This window comes from Cavia porcellus, unplaced genomic scaffold (genome assembly GCF_034190915.1).
Source record: "Cavia porcellus strain 051 isolate PalLab524CR breed Dunkin Hartley unplaced genomic scaffold, mCavPor4.1 scaffold_24, whole genome shotgun sequence".
NCBI lineage: Eukaryota > Metazoa > Chordata > Mammalia > Rodentia > Caviidae > Cavia > Cavia porcellus.
This window is the reverse complement of record NW_026947507.1, coordinates 21,198,505-21,223,266: the sequence shown is the minus strand read 5'-3', so window position 1 is coordinate 21,223,266 and position 24,762 is coordinate 21,198,505. Positions and strand designations below refer to the sequence as shown.

The window sequence follows — 24,762 nt, the reverse complement described above, 5'->3', positions numbered from 1 at the left end:
TTTTAGAAGCTGGACATGGATTATAGTAATTTGTTGGTGCTAGCAATGCTGTTTCTTCTTTTTCATAGAACAAATAGTTTAGGTTATCAAGCCGCCTCAATGAGACTGAGAAAACATGATTGTCCTTTCATCTGGAAATCAAATTTCCAAATACTGTTATAAGCAACTGAGTTAGATGGAAATTTTATAGGCAGTCAGATAGGGCTAGGTCCTCAAAGAAGCCAGTGCAGAGCAGATACCTTGCAACTGAAGGGGAGACAGACACCTCTCACTGTGGGCCAGACTTCCGACAAAAGATCAAACAAATGCACCCATATCCTAAGGATTGATATTCTAAATAGGTCTCTATCGCCCTAAGGAAGCCACGGTTCACCAGTCCAACCCCCTACAGGTAGAGTCACTGCTCTTTAAGCATGCCCGCTTGCTACTTGACTCACTTCCTCATTTTCCCTATTTAATCAATTTTACCTGAGCAGTTAACCTTGGTTAATCGTAGTTCTGTCCCACCTTCTGCCCACCTTGGGAGTTCCCAGATTCGCCCCACCTTGACCCATCTCACTTTGTGATTTTACTCTGTAAAAGTCCCGAGAAAAGACAGTCTTTGGCAACCCACTCCGGAACCCTTCTGTTGCTCTCTCTCAACAGAAACTTTCTTTCTCTCAATAAATATATTCTACTCCTAACTGTCATTGTCCTAAAATTCATTCTTTGATTTTAGAGAAAGCGAACTCTACTGGACATAGAGTAGGTTGGAAGTTTTATCCCCCTATATCAACAAAAACTCATTTTCTAGGGATACATTAGTGTGTTGATGGAAACCACTATGAAGCAACTCTGAGCAGGATTTAAAATTAACCAATTGATTTTCCATGTTTATTTATGAGTCTGTCCCAGGCCTGGAGAAGGGCAGTTGATTCATATAGTAAGTGAATCCTTATGAGTACTGGTCCTGGATGATGCCTGTGGTGGCATGTGACGCTAGTAGTGGCTCAAAGGACAAGATAAGACCACAGCTGAGGACACCTGGCTCCACCCCAATTAACTAGATAAAGATGGCAGCTGCAGGCATCTCACTGCTGCTGTGAATGCCAACCTGGAGATAAATCATTTTCCTAATTACCATAATTTACTACTTGGGGAAGTCTTTGTACTGACTCCCAAGAGCCTGCTCAGTTCCCTTCCTTTGTTTAAAAACCAAATAAACACAAGCCACTCAGAAAAGTTCTTGTCTCACTCCCAGAGAATCTCAAATTCAGCTAGTTTTGATTCTCCTCAAGCCCTAAAATCATGCCACTTGTCTCTTTTATTTAAACTTTTCTTGTACACTCATTTGAGAGGTTGTGTGAGCAATCTGTGAGTGTGTCTTTGTTTGTGGTATGTGTGTGTACATTTTCAGTAGAAATTTTCCATTTTCTATTGACTTCCTAAATAGTAAGACCCCTTTCACACTCTCTACCTGTTGCTGTTCTCTTTTCAGGGCATTTGATCACAGGCCTAGGTCCCTATCATGCTGGTTTGTTTGAGCCCTTCTGAAGCAAAGAAAGTTGGATTGTTGTTTTGTAGGCAGACTGGTAGTCTCATCCCAGCAACTGAAAAATGCTATTAAACTGGTCTAGAGAGCTTCAGTGTTAACTTTACCTCATTCATCTGTCACAGTTGCAGCAGAGCTATTTGAAATTCAAATTGGTTGCCAAGTTCTTAAAATTAATTGACGTGCTAAATTTGTGACAAGTAAAAATTATGAGTAATGCCAGTCATTTTATGGAATGCAATTCCCAATCCTGCTGTCTGTTTTAGAGGATGAAATGATATTTTAGAGGGTATTCTTTCAGGAAACCCAAATTCTGTTACAAAAAGGTATATAATGCTAAATAATGATGATGAACACCACTCCTATGAACTGATCATGAAAATCTGATTGTTTTGTGTTATTAGGTGGTCAACACAGTGGCTGACTGAGTTGGTAAGAAAGTACTCTATAGAATCTTCCCATAGAGAGATCTACTTACAGGTCGTACTCACTTTCCATTATAAATTAACCTTTAGAATAGACAGGAAAATTAAATTAAGTGAATCTTCCTTCTTTTTACCCATCCAAAATATTTTTAGTGCCAAAAGACAATGCAATTAACTTCTAAATCTGCTTATCAAAAGGAAACTCTACAGATTAACAGCCCAATAAATGAGAGGAAACCATAGAGGTAAAGTACCCTGAAAACTCCGTTTTCCTTTTGCTGTCATTAGCAAATATTTTTGTTTCACATTACACTGCGCAATAAATTTGGAAATAAGCTTTTTAACATATGTTTGCTTAACAACATGGCAAAATAACCACACAATCATATTCTTTGTAATATTCTTAACACAAAAGTTTACCTTTCTGAGGTAGAACTATGGACAGTACCTTTGTGAAACAGAGTCATTATAAGGAAGATCTTGTGTATGAATACTTTAAATAGAGATTTATTCATATTTCTGATAGGGTCACCTAGGTGAGTAAGATGCATTCGTATGTATTTTCATGCAGCCACCTCCATCACCAAACCCATTAATGGTTAATGCTTATAAATGACAGTTCAGAGCACATTTATGCTGTCAATCACTGGTTACTCAAGCATGGAATTAAAAATCTTCCAGATTAAAGTTACTGCTTTGTTTGGTTTGGCTACAACTACCACTCTAAGAAAAATAAAACAGTGAGGGACAAGATGTTAACAGATACAATGTCAATGTTAGAAGGTTTTCAGGGTGCTTTCAGGCTATTTTAAAAAAGAAATGGAATAGATTTTTGAGTCAATAAATGTTAAGGACAATACGAATAGTCACTGAATGGTGCTGTTATGACACTCATAAAAAGTGACTATGAATTGCAAATAGGAAAAGAGCAAGGACTCATATTTGGTAAATATTACAAAAGGGCAGAAAAATGGAACTTTTCTTCAAATTACACAATTCTGTCCAATTGTGATGAAAAAAATTACAAGTAAAACTTCTCAGTGTTGGGGATAAATACAGCTTAATATCTTTTGTTTAAAAATTATTCTTGTACCACCATAAATACCACGTACTAAGTGCTCTAATTTCTTATAGAGAATTATTTATAAAAAATAGCATTTTTCATGAAAATATATTTTATCAACACAGTTTGAAAAACAAATAACTTTTCTACAAAACCCTGTAACATTCACATGAAGATCTGAGTAAAAAATAAAGATCATTTGATTAATATTAGCCAACATTAATTTAATTGTATAACTAACCATATAAGAAATATTTTAGAGATTCTTGCATATAAGACAATAACTGGTACCGAGTACTGCAGAAACAGCAAAGATAATAGTAGCAGAAACAACAACAAATATAGTAGCAGTAAAAACAACAGGCTATCCACTTATTCTAAGGACACAATAGTAAAGTCATCTTTTAAAAAGTTTTTGTTAAAGCACATGAGTACCTATATATAGTGGTCTTCATAAGGAGCATTATTTTAGTTGCTAATGGAACAATGACAAATATACTATTTTATAAAGCCTATAATCAGGAAATTTAAATAGATGGCCATAGCTTTAAACAAAATACTGAGAAGGAAAACTGAGACAAAAGAAATTGGATAAATTAATAGGATATCTTTGAAGTTTACTTGAGAAATCAGTATCAGGAGAAAGTAGAGCTTCTCCACAGCTAAAAAGTATAACAAAAAATGTCACCATGGACTCTGAATTATTTAATTTAATGTAAGTCATTGGATTACATGGAGTGCAGAATCTCAAATGCTCTGGTATAAAATGTAGATTGTTAGAGATATTTATGAATTTTCAGGAATTTATTTACCAATCAAAATCATTAAAAATGGAAATATGGAACACAAACATATAAATGAAAAGAATAAAAAATCCGACAGAAAGATTGAAGTACAGGCACTATAATTATGTATAAACTATATTTGGTTTTAAAAAATAACAAAAATATAAAATGAAATAATATTATTAGAATATAAAAATTAATCATAGATTCAGAAAGCAGCAAAAATCTCTAACTGAACAAAAAATGCACCTAGTTGTAAATTTATAAAAGGAAACTAATAATAAGTGACTAGTAATAAGAATTAGTCACCCAAAGATACGATAAAGATTCTGAAACTAGAAAAATCTCTTTAAAGCCAAACTATTGCTGACTTGACCTAATACATAACCTGAAGATTTCTGTGTCCAATCGAGTATGTAATTTATAATTTAAAACCTTTCTACAAATAAAATTGCTGTCCCAGATGGCATCAAATACTTGTTGAAGAAATGAATGACAATGACATTAATTATGCATAAACTACTTGACAGAGGAACAAAAAGGCACATTTCCTAACTAGTTTTTAAAACCAGTATACTACTGATATTGTACATACATACATAATTTTTAATATTGTAAGAAAATGAAGGCAATCTACAATATTCAAAATTAAGATGGTAACAAAAATACTAAACCAAATGTTAGAAAACTGAATCCAGCAATATGTAGAAAAGTCAAAAACTTATGATCCCATGAAGCTTATACAGGGAGTACAAGGATACTTTGCTACTTAACAATCCATAAGTATTTTCTGTACTATTAAAAGAACAAAGAAGAAAACTCATACAACCTTTTAGTAGTTACTAAAATAGTAGTGAATAAAATGTAATGCCATTTTGTAATAAAAAATATTCAGCAAAAATGTAGTGGGAGAAAACACTTCCTCAACTGATAAGGAGCATTTATGACAAACCTACCGTTAATACCATTCTTAATCAGGACAACATTACAGTTTTCAAGTAAAAAATAACCCTCAAAATTGACCTTTCTTCATTGTCTTATTCATCACTGTATGGGAGTTTTCAACCTATATGATGAGGTAGAAGAGGGGCTGAAGGGAACTTGAAAGAAAGTACAACTGAGCTCTTAGCATGAAGAGATTTATTCTCCAAGAAAACCCACAAAGTGTTGGCAAAAGAGTGTTAGAACTATTGAATGAAGTTTTCAAGCTTAGGATATGTGTCAGTTTTTCAAAATGTGTTTTTTGCCCATATTTCAATAAGAAATGATTGGAATATAGATTTTAAAAATATATCACACATATTTCCAAGTTTTATCTTAGAGAAGACTTAGAACCAATGACACCTCAGTAGCTATCAAGAATCCTTGAAGAAATGAAATGACTAATCTAGGACTGACATAGATAATACATAAAATGAGTATAGCAAATCATATTTCGAGAGCATGGGAAGTGCTTAAATGAAATGCAGGAAACTAGAGACAAATTTTAGGAGAATTCTCTGTACTACCTTTGCAAATGTCTTGCAGATCCAAAGTATTGTGAAATAAAAATCACTTCAAAGATTTAAAAATATAATCTTTATGAAAACATATAGTATTCAGGATCAAACTTAACAGCCTCCAAGAACACAGCTGAAGGTAACTGACAAAGGTGAATAAATTGAAATGCAAATTTTGTTTTGTAGTGAGTGCTTTTGGTGTTTTATGCAAATATGTTAAGAGGAAACCTTTAATTAAGAATAAAGAAACATGCACTGGGGGCCAGGGACTTAGCTCAGCAGCCTGGCAAGTAAAAAGTCATGAGTTCAATACCTGGTACGAAAAACAAAACAAAAAAGATACTTGCACTGATCTCAAGTGAATATTTCATTAATTTTATGAATAGTAGAAATATTTTCCTTAAAAACATCTTACTGTATTTTGATAAATATCTTTTAAATACACACACATTTGATTACTAAATGTTCAATAATTATATTGTAAAATACTGAAATGAAAATGAATAAAATAGTCCATACATTTAAGCATCGATTATCTAAACAAAACCAAAAAGAATTACAAATGTTATATGGATAGTCAGGAGGTTATTTGCTTTCTGTCGTAATACATACAGACTTGTTTATGTCTTGAGTTTGATTCTGGTACCAAAAAAACCTCTCTTTGTGAAAGTAGAGAAGGAATAATGTGGGCTGTTATTAACAGTGAACTTCAATTTATTGATAATGTCTAATTTCTCAAGGTAGTGATAGGTATATTTCTGTTACATATATTATTATCAGTGCATCATTGTATGTGTAAAACTTGAATAAAAATTTAAAAAATTATCTTTAATAGTTTAAAGACTTCATTAATATATACAGACATGCAATCAGTTTTTATGCCTAATTTTCTCACTGATCTCTGGAAAATCTATTGACTCAATAATTCAAAGCAGCTTCTACATGTACTTGCTCATTGTAGCAACTAAAATGTGAATGTATCGCGTGTGTGGAAAATTGAAATATCATACTGTTTGTACAGGACCCTTAGATAACTTCTTCAAATTGCACCAGGCATCTATCTAGGTATACAAGCACCTGGAAAAGCATCACATTAAAGCAACTGACCTTTTTTATTTTATTAAAAAAGTTTATGCTTTGGACTGTGGTGAAAATTAATGACTAAATAAGTAAATATTGATTTAAATCATATAGCAAAGCAATTCTATAGCTTTAACAAATGTCACAATGGCAACTCACCTGTTTCTTGAAATTGGACAGTTAGGCCAATGCAGTCAATTTTTTAAAGACTTTTTGTTTTTTTTTTTTTTTTTTTTTTTTTTTACCAGTACCAGGGATCGAACTCACGACCACCTGCTTGCAAGGCAGGTGCTTATGCCGCTGAGCTAAATCCCCAGCCCCAATGCAGTCAATTTGAAATAATTGCTACACATATATGCCTAAGCTGTTGAACATGAATTTTTTAAAGAACCCCCCTTTTTTTGAAACAGGGTCTTCCTGTGTATTCCAGGATGGCTTCGACCTTGGCACAGTCCTGTCTCTGCCTCTCAGTGCTGAGATCACAGGTGTGTGCCACCACACCTAGCGATGTCAGGTTCACACATGCTTTACCCTAGCATACAGGCTTTATCTACACCTTCAACCTAGATTTTTATCGTTAGGCTTCATTTAAGACTGAGTGTGAAAATCATAAGCTTTCCATTATAGAAATAATCACGGGCTCCTTCTGTCACTGCATGTGCAAAAGGCAGGACAGATGTGTCTCTGTCCCTCAGTCCATATTTGCAGGTGAGAAAGAAGATGATTTTAATGTTAGAAAACTAGTTCTCTTATTTAAGTTAACTTTTAAAAAGACTAAGGTGTCCAAGAGATTTTAAATCATTTAACTGTAAAGTTACTTTAAAATTGTAAACTTGTAATAATGGAGGCTGATTAAGTCCTTAGAGTCTCATTCTATCTGATGGCATATGATTCAAATATAAGGAAAATATACAAGTTAAGATTCGCTAACATACGTAATAAAATTTTTGATGGTTATATGTTAAGAATAAATAAAACTGTACACAAGTGAGAATGATTAGCACATGAAGTTAATTAGATCAACAAATATTGGGAAAGGATGAATTTAACAAATAAAAAGAAATTTGAGCCTATACTATCAAAAAACCCACTATAAATATTTTAAAAAGTGGCACAGGAAGAGGAAAAGTATATTAAAATTTGGATTTACTTAATTTGATAAAATGGCTTCAGAAACAGAGTATCTTCTAGAGAAAGTATCAAATAATAGCTTTAAATGGAATTTGAGCTGTTATTAAAAACTGAGAAGATGAAACAGGTTATAGGTTTGACCAGAGGAGTGAATTTAAAATATCCTGAAGACTTAGTTAAGATCACTGTTAAGTACACCTATACATTAGGAAAATATTTAGTTTTAGTTATGTATGACTTCTCAGGCACAAAAACATTCATGAGTGATTATAAATAATTTGAGGCATGTCTCAGTCACTGGGACAGGTCGTTGATATCCATGAGTTAAAGGAAGAGAGGTTTATTTTGATTCATCAATCCATCATCCATTGGCTCCAAAGTGAAACAGTATGGCAGGGAGACATAACACGGAAAAGGTGCTTATGTTACGGTGACCAGAAAGCAGAGAGAGAAAGCAAGACCCATGGAGGGAGAGACATCCTTCCCAATCATGCCCCCAAACGACCTGCCTCTTCCCAACAGATCCCATCCATTCACAGCACATTAGCTCTAGGGACCCAATATCCACCATTCTCCCAAAAGCCCACCTAAGAGTGCCTGAGGCCTTTGTGGGACATTCTCCATCCCAGCTAACAAAACTTCATTTTAATAGACTTGAATGAATTGGCAATTTGTATTGAAGAACAGAAATAAGCATATTCAGTGTAAGAAATGTGAATGTGATTTAAAAATATGGTAAAATATATTCATGTAAAACTGAACTTAAATATATTAACAAAGCTGTGGGCTACAGGGATGTGATGTTGGATCTCAGGAAAAAGTTAAATTAATCAAGAGGAAGAAAACATTTTACAAAATTTCTTTTGGAGATATTCTAACCAAGATTTTTTATATTTTGTTTTGGGACAAGCTCTCATTAGGTTGCTAAATTGCCTAGACCAGACTAGAATTTGCAGTCTTTCTGCCTCAGTCTGCAAGAGTGCTGAGATTAAAGACATTCATCAATATGCCAGGCAGGAGTTCCAATTTTCCCTATTCTTTATGAATGGACACTATATCAAAGCTATTCTAAGTAACAGGCTTTAAATTTTACAAATACTGAATCTTACCATTTGGGTGGATATAATGTCACATATTTAGGAGTATAAAGAATGAAAAGAAGGATACTAAGATGGACATGGTTAATTCTGTGGTACTTAAACTATGGGGTGCTAATTAATGCTTCTTATGCTGCTATGAATTATGAAGAGGACAGTGAAATATGTTGCTAAAATGATTTCAGAAGATATACGTAATGATAACATACATAAAAATGCAGAGAGTTGCTGTGCTGGAGAAAGAAAATAAAACTCATCAAGGTTCATCATGGGAGTATGTCAGCAATTTTCTGCAAGATTTTTGTAGAATATTATCCTATAAAGGAAGTCTTCTAAAATTATTGAAGAAATTTTGGTGAAACAGTCATAGACTGCGCGTTACAACAATGTCCTTGCTAGGCTAATGAACGATCTCATAAAGAACATAAACCAGAAACTGACATTCATGAGGCCCCTTTGTTCCAAATCCTTTCCCCCTGATCCAGAAAGATGTGTGAGGCTATAAACCTTCCCAACTGTTGCTTGTTGAAAATATTACACGGCAGTAATCTCACAAAAGAGAAATACAGAAAATCATCTCAAGGCTTTTAGGATTTTATAGGATCAGTGGAATTGCTACGCAGAAGCAATTAAAATAAGAATCTTTCAAGGATTGTAAATTTGGGGAGCTGGTAGAACAAAGCTAACAGTAATTCTCTCAATTTTGGATGATTTGGTCTGAGTATGTTCAAATATGGGATACAAATCAAAAGTAGATATTCAATCATAATCTAGAATATACCAAACCTGAACAAGTTTATAACCACTCTAAAGATATGTATGCACCAGAATTACACTGTGGTAATATAATCAAGTTAAAGGTATTTGTCCATATTTACACTCAGGCATGTACATTCATGTTATATGTTATAAATATAATAAATCTATATAATGCTTAAAATGTGAGTTTAGTTCTTTTCCACTAATCCTTTTATTATAATCACCTGAGTTTGAACAGACTCACAAAAATGCTTCCAAATAATTAAACACTACTTATATTATAGGAACAGAATTTTAAAGAAAACAGTGCCTGAATGTCTTCATATTGAGAGGAATCCTCTTCCCCCCGACACAAACCTGCACACAATAATTTGCATATGAATTATCTCCATTAGAAAATTTATTATTGAGGGATGCTGAAACTTGCAAAGATGATCATAATTCCCTAATAATGGTTTTGAAAACTAATAAATCTTTAAGTATTATATCATATTTTAGTTATAATCAACTTTGAAAATTGAAGCAAATTACCCTTTCTAAATTTAGAAATAGAATGCAATTATAGATAATTCATAAGCAATCTTACATAGTTTCAAAAAAAGTTAACTACTAGGAAATTTCACAAATATTCATTGTTTCATGTATCTATTTTTCCTTTTTTATCTAAGCTATATTGCTCAATAAAGGCTTGGCCAAAGAAGAAACACAATGTGATCCTTAGAGAAACAGAAAATTTAAGATACATTTAGTATGTAATAATCATTTTTATTTTATTTGGCTTTAATAACTTGACTATACACAATCTTCCTTGTTACATTATAGTGTTATATTAAGGCATATAGTAGTATTTTCATATCTAGGTATAAAAATCCTTATATTGTTCACATAAATACTTTATTCATTTGAAAAGGTAATTGCCTTGGTTACTTTTCTTGTTGCTGGGACTAAATACCGGCTGGTCACAATTAAGGGACGAAAGCTTCATTTAAGCTCACAGTTTATAGAGGTTTCAGTCCATAGCTGGCTCACTCAGAGACATCCGGCACAGCAGAGGGGCATCACAGAAGTCAAATAGTCCACAGTAAGGCGGGCAAGAGGCAGCAGCAGCAAGCCTCCCTTTCCCTTTTATTTCACCTGAGCCACAAGCCTTTTGTTGGCATCACTCACAGCCAGGGTGGACCTTCCCCTTATCCAATCCAGAACCAGTTTAGTTATAACTGTTTAGTTATAAAAGCTTAGTTATGAACCAGTTTAGTTATAGCACATCCTTAATTCATATTCACAAAGCAGCCAACTCCAAAAAGCCCCATCTAGGATTACATGAGGTTTTGGGGGTAATGTTTAGATAGAAGCTGTAATATTGACCCGACTGAATAGTTAAAATAGTAGCATAAGTAACTTTGTTAAAATATAGAACAATTAAATATCAAAGTATTTACTGATTACTTATATCTACTATAAAAGTACTTTGGAAGAAGCAATAATTTACATAGCAAAATTTTATTTTGTGGTTTGGCATTAGATTGTTGCACTGGAAAAAATCTATCTTATTTTTTACAAGTGTTTTATAACCTACAACTTCTAAATGAAACTTTATTACCTATAGTTGATTACAATTTAGTCTTTCCACTGATTTTATTTATTAATTTCATTGTATTAATCCTTTAATTATGTAAAATCAACAAAAAGTTCCCATTAATGTGAACATACATTAATCCGGTATAAAACATGTTATGAGTAACCATGCTTACCATAGTTGTCTCTGCAATAGAGCCAAAGCTGTTTATGAATATGTTGCATGTGACATTAACTGGAGGACCTGAAACAGAAATTAAAACAATAATGTTAGAATACTTATTTACAATAATTTTCAAATAATCCATTTGCTTTCATTAGTGGCCTTTTTAAAAAGGGATTTTAATTATATGCATGCAGATACTCAAAACTGAAGGAGATCTTTCCATGAAACAATATGGATTGAAAATCTCAAGGTTCAGATGCTCCTTTGAAGAGTGACATAAACTATGATAGAAATCCCTTAACTTCCCTTGATCTCAGTTTTCTTAGTGTAGGTATCTTTAATGGCTCTGTAAATGCCCATTTTACTGAATCCAACTTATGAGCCCTTTTGTGGATAGTTTCTGTTGACTTTCCCCCTAATATATAAACTTTTTTGTTACTTGAACATAATTTAGAGGTAAGTTTATTTTATAGAATTTGCTAGAACAAAAGCATAGTATCATTTTATCTTACCTTTCCCTTTCCTTCTTTCTATACAAAATCATTTATACAAAATCATTTTAACCAATTTAAGTTCATTGAGTATTTCTCAATTTCCCCACACAACATATTTACTTCGCTGCTGTACTGTTCCTTTTTTAGGCATATGTTCTGATACTCACATATCAGATAAGGATTTATCTTTTTTCATGCATCATTCCTTACCCCCAGTCCATAAATCTTTTTCTACCTTTCCACTGCCCAATATAGTTAAATTCTTATTTTGTTAGATAAATGTTCACTGTTTACATCATTATACAGTGTAACTATTATGCCCAGCTAAGTTATATAAGGTACTATGATTATATTTTTTTGTGGTACATTTTCTTAAGATTTCTCAGATTTCACCACATGCGATATTAATTAATTCATAAACTTGGAAATGTCTTGCACTATGTTTCATTTGTAGAGATTCATCAGTTATTCTCAACTTTATTTTTCTCATTTGTAGAGATTCATCAGTTATTCTCAACTTTATTTTTCCTTTGGACTTACAATACAGAATTTTTTGCAAAGCAGTCATTCTACATTTGACGTTCATAACTTCCCAAACATCATACTGGAAGTTGATTCTGTTGCTTTTTCATGAGATTATTCTTTCATGGTCTCCATTCTTTTCTTCATTTGATTTATTTTTTCTTCCTCCTTGAATGTATTTTCCATTAATTTTTAACAAAAGTTGCATAATATTGTGAAGTTCTGAGAGGTCTTCTGTTCACATATGTCCTTTTTTATGACTTCATAGTCATAATTATATTTGATAGAAAATTTTAGATTACAAATTCTTCTTGAGGTTTCAATTTATATTTACTTAATAAGCAATGCGCAGTTTTCATGCCTTCCATTCCCTGCATGTGAGTGTGTGTGTGTGTGTGTGTGTGTGTGTGTGTGTGCACGTGCACACACTGCTATGGTGTGTGTGTGTTGCTGTTCATTGAACCCAGAGCGTTACACATGGTAGAAATGTGCCATACCACTGAGCCCCAAGTTCTTTTATTTATTACTCCTTCTCTAAATGTCATTTGAGGTAGAAGTATAAAATAAACCAATAAAATAATTTAAAAAATAAAATCTTAGATTCATAGTTCTCTGAGACAAGTGATGTACACTGAGAGAGAATGTCTCATCTATAAGGTGCTTAGTATGGAATGGAACTAAGATATTTGTACTTTTGAAGCTCCCCAAATCATGGGTATATACAACAATGTTTGGAAACTATGGCATAGGGGATTCCATAGTAAGAAACATCTGTGATCACCAGAACAAGACTAAAGATTAACTAAAAATATGCTTAGAGATATAAAAATAGAGAAGAGCATTAAAAATGCAAGATCTAAGTTTTGTAAGATTTCTTATAATAAATTTGGTGAACAACAATAATGAGATAGAGTAGATGCTAGATACTTCAGAGCCTGAAGTTTGCTAAACATGGATGTTTCTAGAACATAGAGTTCAAACATATAAAAAGTAAACTCTTCTAAATAGGAAGAGTAAGCACATAAGAATATAAAAAGCTGAGAAAAATCTTGCATGCTGGAGGTTCTATAATTATTTGATTAAAAATGAGCAGGACTTTTAAAAGTCTCCATTCGTTGTTTATATTTACATATTACTGGTAAGGTGAGACGATTATCTTCTGTGTCACTCTATGGGACAGATAAAATTGCTCTCTGCTCCATGATATTTTTTATTACATCAAAGTCACAATGCACTGTTAAATGTATTTTTTCGTTATCAATATAGGACTAAAATAATGAACTCTAAAAATATATACAGACTGGTATTCTTGAAATGCTAAAACAAGTAATTTTTTTGGAGGAGTTAGTCTCCTGCTTTCCCAACTAACTGAAAGTCTATTTTCTCTTGCTGGTTACTGTAATATGGATCAGGGGAACATTATTTGGCTTTAAATAAAGTCTATCATGCTCTGTTTACATCCCTTTACAAAAGGGAAAACACAAGAGCACTGCTATTACATAGCTTCACCATCTAATAAAATTATGGTGATGATACTTCCTTGTTACGAAACATGACCCAAGATGGAGCTGTGACTCAACAACTGCTAGCTCCGTCAGAAGGTAATCTCTGATGAGGCTGAAGTAAATAAAAGTTGGGATAAATGATTTTCTTCATTTTAATTTAGCAAGAAAAATGGTCTTTGTGTTTTGTACTTTAATTTGCTATGAACATTTAATACAAGATAAGCTGTGGCATTCTCTATTACTTTTTCTCAACCTTTTGAATTTAATTATTATCCATAAAATTATGAATAATAAAATGGAGGCAAAAGCTCAGCATATACTTTTGGATTTTGAAATTGGCAATGTCATTTCTGGTACAGTTACTGTTCTTTGCAAGCAAGTGCTATATGATGTAACCTTGATATTTCCGCAAGCTTCTGAAAGGAACATTGTTCCATAACATATTGAGGAAAAAACCTTGATATTCTTGTTGTTTTTTTTTTTTTCTAAATATAGTACTGGAGACATAGTTGAGCAGAAGTTTCTTATGGAAAGGTTAATGAGTGATATAGGAAAATAATGTTTCTATAGAATAGCAGAGGTCAGATAAGTAATTTATTTAGACTTGTACTAATAATTGGGGACAGGATGCCTCATCATTCTGGTGGGTGACTTATTAGTCTGTTTTCAAAATATAAACTTTGTGTTCAAGTAAAATAACTCTCAATGTGTCAGCTTTGTATAAACTGTATTGTCTGTTGGGTTATTAGACATTTTTTGCCCATATGTAAGGCAAGTGTTAGTTGGATTTCATTTGTCTGCTTATTATCTACTTCAGAAGAAAGTAGAGTCATGCGTTTGGGCACCAAATCCTAATTCTGAAATTCAAAATAAGAGACATTGTCTTGAAAAAACACACACACGAACATACATGCACAAATGATTTAAAATTAATTTTTGATATATTAACATATAAACAATTTGGATATAAAAGTCATTGTTTTATATTATGATGTCTCATCAATATGATACCAGGTTCTTTAAAACTTTTTCATGACTTCGGTGGAGCCCTTACAGATTCTTGTTGCGAGAATGCAGGAATTAACATGCCACTGGAATGGATGCATGAATAGGCAAACGTTTAGAGTTAGACAAAAGAGTAATGTACAGGGCAGACAGAGCAGACCAGACCATGGACAGGCGGATGGAGATTACATAGAATGAGACAGTCACAGCACCATGGTGTTTTATAGGTACTGGCTTCTGCTTTTGACGCTTCTGGGTTCATTTCAAATCAACACAGCAGCTTGGAGAAGTGTTTTTATCCTAGCTATTGACATATGTATTTAAAAATTTTTGTAGTGAAAGAAGCTCAGAAAAGATTGTAAATCTCCTATTGCCATCACAGTGAACACCTGCTTAGCAGTTCTTTGACAATCTGTTAGCTCTGTATGCCAAGGCAAAAGCTGTTATATCCATTCAATATACTACTATGTTTAGCAACAGAGAAAATAACTGCTATCGCATCCATATGGCAAATTGTTCATTGCATTAGCCATGGCTGCCCTAAAAAGCAAACAACAGTAGTTGCAGATGTTTTCAGCAGCGGTTTTCTTTTAAATGTCCCTTAAACGAAACATGGCTTTTAAGTTTAGAGATAAAGGGAAGGTGGAAACCAAAGTACGTTGCCATGCTCTGCGAGGAAATCAACATTCGTATTAGGAAAATGGGCTCATGAGACAGATACACATCCAAGCTAGCAAATAATCTAATGAACATACCACTCAAACGTTCATAAGAATAACTTTAAGGATTTTTTGTGTTTAAAAATTTGATTATTATTATTTTTAACTGTGATTGGCAAACTGTACATATTCCTATTGATCATATTCACCATAGAGAATTTGTACCTGTACATGGTATATTTTGATTCCTTGCTTCCTCAATCCTTTCTCCTCCCTTAACATAATGGTATATCAAAGAGTTAGGTTTTTTTTTAAAGATACAGGATAAAATTGAAGATTAAATTTAAAAATAATTCAATCTGTAGGTTTATTTTGATTTTAGGTAGGTGCACACAAGTCACAAGAAAGGATATTTTTTAAATCTTTAATTGACACAATATATGTGATGATCTTGAACCCAGTTTTAAAATTACTTAAGTACATTAAGAACTGAATGAAGAATTCAGTTCATTCTCTCCCTTTCTTATTTCTTTCAAATCTTTCTTTTTCCTAGAAATGCATTTCTAAGCTGATTTAGATGGGTAGGGTACGGTAGGCCTTTGTGCCAAAGATGTCAGAGGGGAGTGTGATTGATCCACAGCAGGAGGGAAGCACTTCTATAGGTAAATGTTACATGGTTTGGGATTTAAACTCCAGGAGTGAGCTCTAAAGTGCCACCATAGGACAGCCCTGGGGAGCATGTTAGAACCAGAGAAGGATGAAAATTGGATCACTGTGGGGGCACCCCAAATGCAGAGTTTGAGACGAACTGTGCTCTACTCAGAATAATGAAACTGAGCAGGGTTTCAGGGTTGCACCATAGTGAGGAGGGCACTTGTGCATCAGAGGGAGTAGCAGCCATCAGAAAGACTCACTACACATTGGTTGAAGAAGTAATTGTATTAAAGGTAGCTGGAAGCCAGGTTCCTGCTCTCCGATGAAAGAATGGAAATAGGGAAACTTGGTAGAATAAATACATGAAATTAGAGATACGTTATGCAAGTTTATAGTCTTCAGCAGCTAACAGAGAAGTAAATAAAAATATAAACATTTATATCAATACAAATATGAATGTCATCAACTGTAAAAATCAACATTATCTACTATCTGAAGAGATGCAACCTGTGATATTTCTGCCAGGATGTAGCACCTAAACCAAGTCTTGAAATATTAGACAAATGGAAAGTGAAGTACACTGTGCTGGATAATTGACAAATAATTTAAAAATACCAAGATCATGAAAAAATCAGAAAAATGAACTGCTGCTTCAGACTGAAGGAGACAGTGATTCTAAACTGGATCCTTTTGTAATGAAGTCACTGTTTATATAGTTGATAAAATTTCAGTGAAAATCTGGAAATTAGACACTAGCACTAACTTCATGCTAACTTCGTGTTTTAATAGTTATCTGGAAGAATGTTCTTGTTTATAGTACATACTTAGGTATTAGGGCATTAGATCAACCATCTTGCCTTAAAGTAATCCAGGGAAAACAATTTTTGTAGTAGATGGAGATTGTTTAAAAATTAAAAAGAAATAATTGCTATAGAAAGAGTAATTAAACAGTAAAAATCCCACAAAAACTAAAATTATAAGAGTTTAGAATCCAGCTTTGAAACTACGAACATTTATAGTTTCAGAAAGTTTTATTATTCAAAGGATATTTCTTCTCAAAATGACCTTTTATTATGTAAACATGCAACTAGAAAGCATGTTTTTTTCCAAAAGTAATTGTGACTTTTATTCCAGAACAATAGTGTATTGATGGACAGGAACAGCTATAGATAAAGAAGACCTTTAAAATGCTGTTTATCCTGAAAAAATGTGGATAATGAGTTTTACTATGACTGTCATTCTGCAGATAGAATGTGCAAGCATAAGAAAATGAAAACATTTATTAAAATTTATTAAACGTTTATTTAAAGAAAGGGACAAGAGGGACCAAAGGATATAGCTCAGTGGCAGAAGTGCCTGCCTGGCAAGCACAAGGTCCTGAGTTCAATTCCTTATACCAAAAAAGGGGGCAGGGGACAGGAAGTCAGCAGGTAGGGAAGAGAAAGGGAATTTTCAAAAAAGAAATTAAGGTAAATTACATATGCACATCAACTTCCCACAAGAAGTGTATACTTTATGTATTACACATATGTAGTAATAAACTAAAATTTGGAAGAGACCAGATGGAAGACTAAAGACAGGAGTCAAGCAAAAGAAGTGAAATCCAGCACTTACAGGGGAAATATTAAAGTAAAATAATTATTTGTTGTCTTATGTTGGAGACCACTACAAAGCGGCTCTGAGCAAGATTTAAAATTAACTAACTGGCTTTCTATGTTTGTCTGTGAGTCTGTTCTAGGCCTCGGCCCCTTGCCTGGTGATGGGAGCTGATTCATAGTTAGTGAACCTCTATGAATCACTGGTCCTGGCTGAGGCCTGTAGTGGCCTGTGAGGCCAGAGATACCTCAGAGGGCAAGATAAGGCCACAGCTGAAGACACCTTGGCTCCAACACTAATTAAGTAAATAGAGACCTCAGCTGCAGGTATCTCACACATGGAGTCTCAATCCTACCATGTTATCTAGGAGATAAGATTGTTCTCCTAAATTGGCTTAATTTACTTCTTGGAGAAGTCTTTGAAGTGACTTCCAAGGCCCTGCTCATTTCCTGTGCTTTCCTCTGTTTCCTCACGTTTTGTCCTTGATCCTAATAAAAATGGGCTGATCCAGAGAGCTCTTTGTCATAGCCCTCAGAGTCATGAGGTCAACTAAAGGGTTTTGACCATCCTGGAGCCCTAAAAATCATACAATTTGTCTCTTTTTATTTAATCTCCACCATACACTCATCTGGAAAACCAGGGATTTAGGTCAGGACTCGATAGTCTTATGCCTACTTTCATTGGTATTCAATTTTTTAAAATCGCTTTAGTCCAAATGACACCAAGAAGCATTTATTTCAAGATGAAGGACTTGAGCACAGCTTTCTCTCTGGAGACCTAAAGATGATGCTCCTGAATAAAAATAAGAATAAAATTATAATACAAAATGTATGGGAGGACACTCTAGCTTAGTGACATAAAATATAGAAGTTAGATGAAAATGGCTGACAAATGAAGTAACAAAGTCTAACATCAGTGAAGGCAAGGACCATTTGAGAAAGAAAGGAGGCACAGAAAAGGAAAAGCACGGCAGGAAGAGGCCATCATCCCTGGTCTATTAGTTTCCTCTTGTCTTCAGTATTCCTGATGAGAACTGTTGGGTTGGTATTTAAACCTATGGATATTTTTTCAGGCAGGCTCTTGGCTATGTTTCCCAAGATGGTCTTGAACTTAAGAACTCAAGTCGTCCTTTCTCCTCAGTCATGGAATAGCTAGAGCTACAAGTGCACACCAACACACATTGCTTCCTGTTGTTGAAAAAGGAGAAATAACTTTATGACAATTAGAAAAAAATACCACTTGTCAGTCCCTCAAATGAATACTTTCTCTGTTTTGACAAAAACCTTGTCAAAACTCAACTCTCAACTAAACTGAAGAAACTACACCCAGAAATACAATCTGTACCCTCCATCTCCTTCCCTCTCCCTCCCCTTCTCCTTCTTCTCCCTCTCCCTCTTTCTTTCTTCCTCTCCCACTACTATTCCCTCAGTCTGTTTCTCTCACAGACGTGCATACACACACACACACATGTACAGATGCAATCAGAAAACTCAGGAAAGAAACTGTTGCTTTATGTCACTGATAGTTTTAGACATTATACTTTTTTCACAAAACAGACAACATACCTTTGCCTAGATATTTGTGACTCAACTACCACAACTTCTTATTTAAAGAAATGGCTTAAGAGAAAAAGGATTGTGAGTAGACTAAAATGCAATTACAAAATTAAAGTCTTCCTAAGCATTAAAAAACATAAAGTAACATGTATTATTAAATCATTGACTTGAAGGAGTATCACCTTACATGTAGAGGAAAAGGACAAAGAGTGTGTTATGGCTGATGCATTATGTCACCTGGAGAAGTTTAGAAGTTTAACTAAGAGACTCAGCAGGGAGCCAGGGTTCCTACTGTGCAAACATCCCCATCCTGTGCAAGAGCAGGGCAAGGAGATTTTGTGAGTGCTGTACTGACCCTGGAGTGTGGGTGGCCTGCGAACATTATAAAGGAGGAAAACAGATTTGTGCTTCTCTTCTTTTGCTCTGGTTGCTTTTGCTGGCTATTGTCTTTGAGGTATTGCCCTGGTGCCGGGCTGCCCTGCCTTGGAACAAGCTGATTATTTACTGGAACTTCCAAAAACAACAATCTAAATAAATTTTTTATTCCCTACTTTTGGGTGTCAGCAACAAGAAAAAGTAACCAAGACAAGGTGAAAAAGATGAAGGAAATGTGTTAGAAATAGATGATGAGGGAAAATATATCTTTTAAAAGAAGAGTTACTTTTTAGAAATAAATCACAAACAAACAAAAGCTAGCATAAGCAACAATCTTTCTAAAGAAAAGTGTCCAGAGTTAGAAGATAATAGGCTATGTGCCAAGCAGCAAAAACAAAAATGTATTTTGACTTTTTAGAGTGTTAAATATAAGAATGTAATTGAGCAACATCTACAAACATCTAGAATTCTATACATTAATAGCCATGTACATTTCTTTAATGTAATTAATTTAAATTTTATTGTGGATTATTATTCATGGATAAAATCATATGAACTATTGGGGCTAGGGGTTTAGTTCAGCGACATAAGCACCTGCCTTGCAAGCAGGCGGTCGTGAATTCGATCCCCGGTACCCATAAAAATGAAAAAGACAAACAAAAATCATATGAACTGTTAAGACATGAGAAATTTTGGAGGCACCTTAAAAGCATGTTGGTAAGTGAAAGAAAACAATATGAAAATTCTGCCATTACTGTGTATTTGTAATTACATAATGTGGTTTGTGTCTGCATGTCTCCCCAGAGCCTCCTGTCGTCGCAGGGGATGAGATTTTCAGAGGCAGCTCAATCTAGACTTTGTGACTGGTTCACTGTTTAGTGCTGGGATTGGAGTGTGAGTCTTACATCTGCCAGACAGCAGGTAACCAGCATACAGTATAAGGGAGGAAAAGAGACTTGCTCGTCCTCTTTTGCTCTTGTTGCTTTTGCTGTCTTCTACCACCATGAAATGTAGCCTCGCTGCCACGTGCCTCTCTGCCTTGGAGCCCAAGGATTACAGACGGAATCTTTACAAACCATAAACTAAATAAATCTTTCCCTGTTTAATGTATTTCAGATATTTTGTTTTAACAATGAGAGAAAAGACACATAGTATTATCCAAAAAGCAACATTCTAGAGATAAAATAAAGTCCAGGGGTTGTCAAGCATTGGAGTAATTGAGAGGGAAGAAAAGAAGAACATTTAGAGATTTAAAGACGTCCTAAAGCAAGTCAGGTGTTCTAGTACATGCCTGTAATTCCAGCATTTGGGAGGCTGAGACAGGAGGATGGTTGTGAGTTCGAGACTATCCTGGGCTACAAAGTGAGCTCAAGGCCAGCCTGAACTGCAGAGAAAGGCCCTCTCAAAAGGACAAGAAGACCACAAAAAAACTGTCTTGAAGAACAAACAAATTATTCTGCATGATATAGAAATAGTGCAACCATGTTGCTATGCATTTTCCAATATATTTTGAAACTGTATACTATAAAAAATGAGCACTAATTATGTACTCTACTGAATAATAATATGCTATGTTGGCCAAACAATTATGAAAATTATAGTAATAAATGTCAATAGTAGAGCAAACTATGGAGAAAAGGGATATACACACTTCATAGTCAATTTGTCAGTAAAATTAAAATGATCCTAAATCATCACTGCTCTTTTAAAGATTAATAAATAGTTAGAAAATATATGAAGCTCACTCTTGTTCTAAAAAAAAAGAAGCATTTCCTATTATTACTTTTTCTTACTGTTTTTAGTTTGTGGAGTGAAAAGTAGAAATAAAGTTTAATTGTAAGTACTAAGGCACAAGAGAGACAGAGAGAAAGAAGAGACAGAGACAGACAGAGGTGGGGGGGCAAAGAGAAAGATTTGCATATATCTATAATTTTGCTTCTATCTATCAAATGAATTATAGAGACTAATCTTTATAAGAAAGATTATTGGGTCTTCTCGTAATCCCTTTAATATGCCTGTCCTTCCAGCCTTTCACATCAGTAACACCACCGGCTATACTGAGTTGTCCTGATCAGAGTTCTACAGTTTGTGGTTTATACCCAGTGATATGTTGGTTTCTTTCCTTGTCACTCTTTTTTTTTTTGACAAAAGTTTTATAACTAATTGCTTTCTAATTTCAAGAAAGAAATATTGGCATCTACTCACTGTTTTCATATATTACAATAGAAATAGTTATTTCCATAAACCACTTCTCTTCAAGCCCCAATTATTGAAATAATAATTGGGCAAAATTCTAATTTCTATGAGTGAATAAGTGATTTAGTGAACTCTGAAAATTTATTTGATAATTCTTTATTAGCACACTTCCAGATCATTTCTAGAACCATTTGTCATTATTAAACGCTCTAATGGTTGGGTCGGAGATTTAGCTCAGTGGCACAAGCACCTGCCTTGGCTGGTGTGAGGTTGTGAATTTTATCCCCAGTTCAAAAATAAAGTACTGTAATGGTTGATCAATCAAGTCAACTCGAGAATTTTAGAAGCTTCGTGGAGTAAGCTCAGAAATTCTACACCCTAGGGTACAGAGAACCTGCCCTAGGCTGGACAGTGTGAAGGGGAAATGAGGAAAGATGAACTGGCTTCTGTTCTTTGGAGAAGCTTATCTTTGTCTTCAGCTTGTACCTCATCTACTGACATCTAGCCAGACTTCAGCATCTGCCTCCGATTCTTCAGCCTTCTGGTGTAGACTTTTCAACTCTTGTTTGCAGACCCATAAGCCTCTTGATGCGAGCTTGCAGAGGACACTAGAGTGAACTCCAGACCTTAGACTGAAACCTGTAATCTCCAGGGTGCAGACACCCCTCTGCACACTTCCTCATCCAGTTCTGTGGCTGGCCATCATCGTAAGCCAACCTTGTAATCTCTTATACATCTGTATATCTTGCATTATATCTGTTTCTCTAGTAAAACATTGACTGATACAAATGCCTTCTTGATAACAGTTTTAAAAATCATTACATTTACCCATAACTAACATACAACACAATTAGAAGTAGGTTTGTTGTTGTTGTTGTACTGGGTAATTGAACTCGTGAGCTTGCTCTTGCCAGGCAAGCATTGGGCAGCTGAGCCACATGCCTGGCTAGAAGTAGTTCTTTATACCCCCACCAAATTATCCTTAAGGCAGAACGGATTTATAGGGGAAATCTGATTCTCAGAAATCTTTAAATACATCGAAACTACTCTAAGTACAAGAGGATTATTCTGTTAGAAAAACAAAGTAAATTTTAGTGTGCTAGGCCCAAAACTGTTTTAATTTGCATTAGTACTTATTTATAAATATATTTATATTTATTTCATGTTTAATTATTTTCTAAAGTAACATTTGAGAGAAGATACTGTCCTCTGTGCACTCATGACCAATTTATGGTGCTACAAGAGAATAATTCTTATTTTTGCCTGGCACAAGTTAATAACATTTAAAATACATAAATAGATCACAACTTAAAAGATATATTTTTCTTTAAGAAACTTTACAAAAGTCCTTGGTTAAAAAAAAAAGAAAAAGTAAGAAAATTATCATGGGAAGAGATTTTTCATTTAATATTTCTGTATTTGATATGTTTCTCTCCCACTTCTGAGATGGATCGCTAGGTAGGTTCCTGACTGCACTAGGACTGATCTTTCTTGTCCTTTCATCTAATCACGCATTTGAATTTATTTCATTAGCATTTAAATTTATGTTAACCATAAACAAAACAAGTAATCACACATTCATTTCAATTGGTTATTGTATTTTATTCAGTAAACAAAATATTCTTAATTTAGAGATGAAGTTATGAGAGTATTGCAGTCATTAACATTTGATTTTTGGAAGATGATAAAGGACAGAGTGTTAGCTATAAAATAGGGCTGTAAATTGCTTTTATAATTGATATTATCATTTTTTTAATCAAATGAAAGGTCATTTGTTTCTATATTGAGGATACAAAGTAACATTTTCAAAAACAAAAAATCAATTCTTCCTCCCCTTTAAGGATACTGGCAAAATGGAATCTTTTATATTAGAATCTACTGACCTCAGAACAAACAGAATACAGCTTGTTTGCAAGGAACCTATTTTGCTCAGAAAAGAATCAGTACTTATTTAAGGCAAGACCAAATCCTTGTAGAAATTCCTGGTCTTATAAATGATTTAAAATTTACATTATCTGTTAACTTATGAAATGTTAAAATAGATGTAAAATTTCTAACCAAACAGAAAAGTCACTAAGGCCCCTTATTTATCTATATTGCATTAAAATTATATTTTAAGATTATATGCTTTTATAATATTCACTGACTTTTAAAAATAATATATTTTCCTTTTTAATTTTCTGTGAGAAAAGCAATACTTTTGAGTTCCTGACTATAGAGTTCCTATAATGAATCTACTACTTATCAATTATGTTTCTTGTGATATACTAATGTAACAACCAGTTTTTCAGATCAATTAAAAATTAATTCTTAACTTAATGGCAGGGATAATTCTCTCTTTCAATTTCATAAAGAATCTTAAAACTGAGATATTTTTCTTTTATTTGTGCATTATACCCCCAAAGACAGTATCATTTTTTTTTCACAGCATGATAATCAGTGATTTATTTCTGTTATTTTAAAAATATTTGTGGTTGAAGGTTTCAAAACAAAATGAAACCTACAATTTAAATGTTAAAACATATTTAAAATGGAAGCAATCTAATTCATAATTTTTGTCATAAATTACCAACAAATTTTACTACTATCTTTTCATTGTTAGCCCCTCTTGACCTTTATTATTCCTCTCTAATTGTTAAACAATTACTAACAATTCTTTTTTTTCTCTCACAAGACAAGGAAAATGAATAGTAATTGGGAAAAACAATGAAATAGTTTAACTAAATTCAATGGAATATCATCTCTATTGCCTAAAATTATTTTCAAGACAGATTAAGTAAATTGAGGTATAGAGGTAAAATTCTGATTTTTTTTATCCTAAAATTCAACTCCAGGATATATTATGCTTCTGGATAGGTCAAATATTCATTGTATAATTATGCTGTTTTTCATTGTATTAAACACAAGAATAAAAAGTGGTCCTTTTTTGTTGGTTTTTATCAACTTTCCTAAAAGTTCAATTAAAATATTTGTTAGGTAGTAAAATGTTTTAAACAGTAAAAGAGGCCTTTTTGATTTAGTCTCTTCTCCATTAAGTAAACTGAAGAAATGATTCTCTACAACATGGAATCTTTTAAAAAGATAAGAAG

General features: G+C 33.6%; 1 protein-coding gene across 4 annotated transcripts in view; it reads right to left on the bottom strand.

Moving 5' to 3' along the window:
* Glra3 (glycine receptor alpha 3) overlaps positions 1-24,762 on the bottom strand; it is a 155,738-nt gene that overhangs the window by 96,829 nt on the left and 34,147 nt on the right. For all 4 annotated transcript variants that reach the window (XM_023564833.2, XM_063234739.1, XM_013151625.3 and 1 more), the window contains exon 3: positions 11,122-11,189. In XM_023564833.2, coding sequence (XP_023420601.1) covers positions 11,122-11,189 — 68 coding nt within the window. The remainder of the gene's footprint in view (positions 1-11,121; positions 11,190-24,762) is intronic.